The sequence below is a fragment of the Lycium barbarum genome, chromosome 8 (genome assembly GCF_019175385.1).
Source record: "Lycium barbarum isolate Lr01 chromosome 8, ASM1917538v2, whole genome shotgun sequence".
In the NCBI taxonomy this organism is placed as follows: Eukaryota; Viridiplantae; Streptophyta; class Magnoliopsida; order Solanales; family Solanaceae; genus Lycium; species Lycium barbarum.
The window spans coordinates 10,550,089-10,557,623 of NC_083344.1; the positions used below are offsets into that span (position 1 = coordinate 10,550,089).

At 32.6% G+C, this 7,535-nt stretch overlaps 1 protein-coding gene across 1 annotated transcript; it reads left to right on the forward strand.

Moving 5' to 3' along the window:
* The first annotated feature begins 4,530 nt into the window (after nucleotides 1–4,530).
* LOC132605913 (3-ketoacyl-CoA synthase 12-like) lies at nucleotides 4,531–7,253 on the forward strand. Its single transcript, XM_060319187.1, has 2 exons — nucleotides 4,531–5,609; nucleotides 6,545–7,253. Exons 1-2 carry the CDS (start codon nucleotides 4,610–4,612, stop codon nucleotides 6,946–6,948), a joined length of 1,404 nt encoding a protein of 467 aa, XP_060175170.1. The 5' UTR covers nucleotides 4,531–4,609; the 3' UTR covers nucleotides 6,949–7,253.
* Nucleotides 7,254–7,535: the final 282 nt, after the last annotated feature.

The window sequence follows — 7,535 nt, forward strand, 5'->3', positions numbered from 1 at the left end:
AGAAGAGTTAATGCTTGTAATCAAGACTCTCTTTTGTTAACTGATGTACAACATGAGACTGGAACGGGGACAAGTTCCCCAAACTCTAAGTAATATATATATATATATATATATATATATATATATATATATATATATATCCTACTACATGAAGGTAGTAGATTACAATTTTATTTGACTAAAATGCCCTTACTATTTGCACCCACCACATTAAATTCAAGGATAGTTTTGTCATTTTATTCTAAAAGGAAAAAAGAAATTGATCTAAAGCTCCCAACTATTCTCATTTTGTATATTTCTCAAAAAATATCTAAGATGGGTTCGAACCATTGACCACTATATCCAAGATTAAGCTTCTAGCCATGAAGCACTGTGCAAGGCTAGAATATACAACAGTTTTAAAAAAGGCACCAACCGGATTAAGGGTTGGGGCGGGTCATGTAAGGATTTGGGTATTTTTAGTGAAATCAGCTAATTTTGTGGGAATTGAGGTTTTCCATCCAATTAAGGGTACAAATGTATACTTTGTAGACGGCAGTGATATTTTTGTTCACTATCAGTAACAAAGGGTAAAATTGGCTAAGAAAAAAAAGTAGAGGAATATATTTGACCCCTTTCCCAATAAAAAAAGGATACATTGCTAACCTACTACCTTCAGGTAGTCGGTTAGCAAAACCCATATATAATATAGTAATTTGTATGAATAGCTTTAAATATCTTTTATATTTTTTAATCAAGAGATTAATTATTTACAATTCAATAATATTGAGTGAAGAAAAAACAAAAAGACCTATGGTCTTCAAAAAGTTAAACTAATCACACTTGATTAAATGCATGCAAGTTTATTCGATTTATCTTCTAGCTTCTGAATCTCTCATTTATTTTAGCTTCTACAGTTTGACATCAACTTTTTTGAAAGCCTAAGAGCCGGTGGCTATCTTGTTTTTTTTTTTTTTTTTTTTGAAGTAGATCTGACTTATATGCAGGGGTTGAGCTACAGGTAGCCTCCACGGACTCCTTCGGCAAAAAATTATACTAGATATACAAGGTTAAAATTATTTTTTTATGTATATATAATAGATGTTGAACCTCTTTGCCTTATTCATGTATTTATTTCTTCATATATTTGAATCCCCTAGGTGAAATTCCTGGCTCCGCCACTGCTTATATGCACTGGTGGTTGTTTTAATTGTTTTTGAATAAGTGCAAATTTTATTTTGGGCTCTGACTTAATCTGTAGCTTTTTAAAGTAGATCGAAATTATCATAAGATTCATGGAGTTTAATTACATATTTTTTCTTTCATAAGGATTAACCTATATTTCTTGTGCCATAAGCAAGATAAGGTTTCAAGAATCTTTAGTTTTTTAGTATATTCAACTAGCTCTTCCGTTGTATAAGTCACAAACTCTACTAGATTGTCATAATTTCTTGTTTTCGATCTTCTAAACTGATTTCTTTTTATTTTATGCACCTCTTTTTTAATATTCTATTTCACTCATCATATCTCTCCTTTATTTATCCAATTTCACTCAAATGCCTCTCGTTTTATGATTTCAAAGCTACAAAAGGAGAAAACGTATCTTAAACATTAACTGTAACTTATGACAAACTGGTAAACTTTCGTGCTATATTTATTCTATTTATTTTGTTAAATTGTTCGCAAATTCCTCCTTGTTGACATGACTTTCTCTTTTAATTGTTTACAAAGTCCCGTCGGATTAACATGACTTTATGTTATCTGCATATTACCTATCTTGTCAACGCAGGTGCCACCGAATTGGTATTACTTGTCTGAAAATGTGTGGTTTGTTGAAGCCAGCTAATGAATGAAGCTAGCTAAGTGGGTGTGAATGAGAAATGGAGGGAAAATAAAATTTAAAGCAAAGTTCTTTTTGGAAAGAAACTTTGTACCACATTGGTGGTGGAAAGAAAGAGTTGTGTGCTTATATGAAAGCACTTCTTCTAGCTCTTAAAGAGTTGGGAAGAGGGACTCCCCTCGCGTCGTCATCGTCGTCCCCCGGCTTGGCTTCAGATTTGAATTTGGTCAAATGATTGGTTGATCATCTTTTTGGACCAGATAGAATTTTAAATTTCGCGAAAATTAAATTCTAATGGTATTTTCTGAAAGACACAGTGTCTTTTCAGAACAGACACCATACCTATTCTAAACAGGTATTTCGCTGGCTATGCCTTATTTTTTGCGTTCTGAATTATCAAAATATCTCTGCATACTTTTATAAACAAAAAACTGAGCCAGTGTCTTGTGTCATTCGTTTTCATCTTTGAGTTCGCGAGAAGTCATAGGCGTTTGAGGTGTCGCTACTCCTTTGACAGGTTTATCTGTTTTATCCTGGGGTGAAATAATCCATAACCTCAAGTACTTGAGTGGATTAAATTCCTTAAGGACACAAAGTGAATTCTGTGGTCTCGAATACTGCTTTTGTCATTTTCTTTTCTCAGTTTTATTAAAATATAGTTTCGTTGTTTGAACCTTCTTGTACTAACGTCGTTTGTTGTTTTGAGCACAGTTTTGGATAACATTCTGCATTTGTAACTTCAATTTCAATTAGACCACCCCTAATCTGCTCTAAATGATCTCAAATTTTAAACAAAACCTCCAAACACAAGCACAAATTTAGTCAAATAAGACCCATTTTATCAACACTTTCTAAGGACCAACAACACAATTTTGAGATTTTTAAAGCAAATTAATAATTTTGTGTTTGAACTAAAAGTTTAAACACAAATAATCAACACTCAGACAATTTAACAATAATCAATCATTGACTTTGAATCTCCCCCCACCAAGAATTTCAAGCTTATATATGATCTTATTGGTGAAGAAAATAGTTGGAGAAAAAAGACGAAGAGCAGAAGGACACAAAAGTTATTAACCTTACCTAAAAAATGAAAAAACCATATTTTTGACAACTTTAAAAAACGGGGATTGGTGAATAGTAGTTCCCCACTGGAGACACTCCATTCAATTTTCTTAATGAGTGGCCAGGTTGTGCTTTTATATGCACCCATTTGGAAAATAGTCATTGGTGGAGTTAGGCATTAAGAGGGGTTACGACATTTTATAAAACATATCAAAATTATGTATATTTCGGCCAGGTTTATATTTTAATTATTCGGCTTAAATTAGTTGGCTTTTATATGACCAAAAAAAAAAGGGACTTTTTATTACTCCCTCAAGTCTTCACTCTTTTTTAAATATCGTACCAATTAAATGAATTTACATAAATTAAAACGGAGGGGAATATAAGTCTTTACTTAAATGACCATATGTCACTTCTCAATTGAGGTTGGTTGATTTTCGTGCGGTGGGTTGACTTTTTGTTAAGTTCATCAGCTAGATATCAAAATTTACTGCAATAGAAATCTAAAACTTTTTCACCTTTTTTGAAATTTTAGAGTTGGAATTGTGTTTGGTCATGTGAAAAACTTAAAAAACTCAAACTCCAAATTGTATTTTGAATTTTTATGGTCAAACACTAATCTTTTTAAAAAATAAAAAAAAATTGAAAAAAAATGAATAATTCTTATCGCCAAACAGGTCTTTAGTATAATATGATTTTCAAACTTCAAGTCGAAATTTTTAATTAGTGGAGGAGTGAAAACTATCACATCACATCTCTCAATGGTACAATACATTGAGTTAAATCACCATTGGTTGTCTTCATAATTTTATCCTCTACATCTTCATCAACCACTCCTTGCCTTGTCTTGAATGTAGGGGAATTTACACTAGACATTAATGATTGTACGCTTATACAAAAGAAGGAGACTGATTGATTAAGATGAGAGAAAAAAAAGTTTATGACCCTCAGAGAAACCCATTAAGAGGGATACTTCTAGTCGTACTTTGATTTTTAAAAAATAATTAAAGGGATACTTATAAAAAAGACATATATAATATTCTCTCCGTTTCAATTTATGTGAACTCATTTAGTTGAGCACAACATTTAAGGAAAAGTGGAGACTTTTGAAATTTGTGGTTCAAAATAAGTCTTGAATATTTGTGTGGCTGTAAATCATTTCATAAAGTGAATTTATTTTCAAATTAGGAAAGAGGTCATTCATTTTGGCACGGACTAAAAAAAATAGATTCACATAAATTGAAACAGAGGGAGTATATGGATAGACATCTTAACTTGGTCTCAATTGGCAACTAGAAACTTCAACTTTGAAAATGCATATCTAGACACTCAACTCGTCCCCGCTGTGTCTCTTGGACACCCGACGTCATATATGAATTTTGAAAGTGTTTAGATGATCATTTTGTGAGTTAGAGTGTTCAACTGGCTTATTGGAGAGGAGTTGAAGTGTCTAGATGATCATTTTGTAAGTTAGAGTGTCCAACCGATGATAGAGGTCAAATTTAAGTGTTTATCCATGCATCATACCTATAAAAAAAATTAAGAAGCTTTAAGTAAGCAAGACATGTGGGAAGCTCATTAAGAGACTTGACAAGAATATCTCTTGGATAGTACTCTTTTTTATAAATAGAAGTTTGATTAACTCAACTTATAAACACTCCCACTTCTCTCTCTCTCTCTCTCTCTACAACATTTGATATATTCTTTTCCCCTCTTCTCTATCTCATGGATTCCATTTCCATTTTCTTGTATGGCCTCCCTGTTTTTTATCTATTCTTCATGATATGGAAGATCATAAATAAAAAAAGGCACCAAAATTGTTACATTTTGGATTACCAATGCTACAAACCAAGCGATGATCGAATGCTTAGCACAAAATTTTGTGGAGAAGTAATTAGGAGAAACAAAAATCTTGGACTAAATGAGTACAAGTTCCTTCTCAAAGCCATTGTGAGCTCTGGATTAGGGGAACAAACATATGCACCAAGAATGGTCTTTTATGGTCGTGAAGAATGTCCTACTTATGATGATGGTATTTCAGAAATGGATGAATTTTTTCATGATAGTATTGACAAGCTTTTCAGGAAAACTAAAATTTCCCCTCAAGAAATTGATATATTAGTGGTAAATATCTCAATGCTTGCTACTATGCCTTCATTATCTTCAAGAATTATCAATCACTACAACCTAAGGGAAGATATCAAGGTATATAATCTCACTGGGATGGGGTGCAGTGCTAGCCTTATATCGATAAATATCGTACAAAACATTTTCAAGATTCAAAAGGATAAATTAGCACTAGTGGTGACATCTGAGTCTTTAAGTCCAAATTGGTACTCTGGAAATGATAGATCTATGATTCTTGCTAATTGTTTGTTTAGGTCAGGTGGTTGTGCAATACTTTTGACAAATAAATTGTCTTTAAAAAATAAAGCTATGTTCAAGCTAAAATGCCTCGTTAGGACACACCATGGTGCAAAAAATGAGTCCTACAATTGTTGCATACAAAAGGAGGATGATCAAGGTAGGATAGGGTTCTATCTTGATAAAGCTCTTCCAAAGGCTGCAACAAGGGCATTTGTTGATAATTTGAAAGAAATTGCTCCAAAAATTCTTCCAATTCGAGAGCTTCTTCGATTCGCGATTGTCTCAACTACTCTGAGGATATTGAGCAAGAACTTGGTAAAATCTGGACCTCGTCGCCCGGTGATCAATTTCAAGACAGGTGCGTAGGGGTGTCAAATGGGCGGGTTGAACTAGATATGGGTTGGTCAAATTGGTCTGAGTTAATAAATGACTCGCTCAAAAGTTACTTTGTTAAAATGGGTTGGACTGAATTTGGCTAAAAATCAAGTCATAACCTAACCCGCCAACTTTTACTAAGTTTTAAATTCTTTGTTTGTTTTCATATAATTTGTTTAAGTACCTAATAATTTTTTTTTTTGTACAAAATACCCCTAAAATTTAAAATATTCTGCCCATGCCCCCTTCTAAACTAATTTCGTATCTTACCCAACTGATAGAAAATATTTACCCGAGTACCCCCTTGCCGAAAACCTTTCCTCCATGATACCATCACAATTATTTATTTATCATGATGGTATTGTGGAGGACTGAAGAAGTCTTCCACGATATCTTTTCAGTATATTTATGTGCCACGATGTTATCATACAGGACTAAGAGTGTCTCATTGAAGGACTGAAGTAGTCTTTTACGATACCCTCACAATATATGTATATAAGCTGATGATATCATTGAGGTATTTTTTAGAAAAATGTGTCTTTTTGATACGTGAACATGATATCATTTCAGTATATTTATATACTATGTTAATATCATAATTTTGGGGGCACTTCAGGTAAATAATTTCAGGGACATGAAAGCAAGAGGGGTATGGTCGCGTAATTATTTTGTTTTCATGGGGCAGCAACGTTCTTTCTCCGACTATATATAATCTATAAAATAAAATGAAGTCTTCTTAGAAATACTTGGACAAAATATTTCATGAGTTAATATGGGTAGCATATCAGCCCAATTTTTAAATGGACTGAATTAGACGGGTTAAATGGGCTCAATTAATAAAATAAGTGGGACATTAACCTCTAAACCTAAGCAAGTTGGGGAATCGTAATTTTATGAGCTAATTTTGTACTCCTACAGGTGTGGATCATTTTTGCCTTCATACCGGAGGAAAAGCAGTTATTGATGGAATAGGTACAAATTTGAACCTATGTGAGTATGATCTGGAGCCAGCAAGAATGACTTTGCATAGATTTGGCAACACTTCTGCTAGTAGCCTTTGGTATGTTCTTGGTTACATGGAGGCTAATAAAAGGTTAAAGAAAGGTGATAAAGTTTTTATGATTAGTTTTGGTGCAGGGTTTAAGTGTAATAGTTGTTTATGGGAAGTTGTTAGAGATTTGGGTGATGGAAACGTTTGGGAAGATTGCATTGATAAATATCCACCAAAAACAATAGCAAATCCTTTCTTGGAAAAATATGGTTGGCTTGAGAATGAAGATCCAAGCACCTTTTATATTCCAGATGACTACGTCATCCCTTGATCTATTTCTTCTTTCCTTTAATTTTCCCCCAACACAAAGAAATAAGGAAAAGGATTATTTACCTCAAAGTATTTTTACTTTTGGGTTTTCTGGGTTGTATTTAATTTATTAGTGCTGATAGTTTATCTTTTTTCTCTTGTGAGTGTGTTTAATTTTTTCATGTATGTAAGTGAAAAATTTCATATGTATAGTTAATTATCCATTGGTGGATTCTTTTGCTCAATAAGGATCCATTTCTCATGAAATGTAAGGTGTGTTGTTCTTATATGTTTGGTTGATTCATCATATTTTCACTCTTGTTACTATTCCCCTTTTTTTTTTTTTTTTTTTTTGGTGAACGTGATTTAGAATTTAACCTTTATAGTTTTGGTATTAAAATTTATCACATCTTATCTAATTAATTAAGTTCGAAATCTATTATTTGTGTTTATAATTTAGTGTATTTTTTATCAATTGTACATGATATAAGTAAAAGCTATTGAATTAAGAGGAACTCATTGCTTATTTACTAAATCTGTTCCAGATGGATAATCATACCACTTGGTTGTTACAATTTTCGGAGGAAATAAACAATAATATGCGCTAGT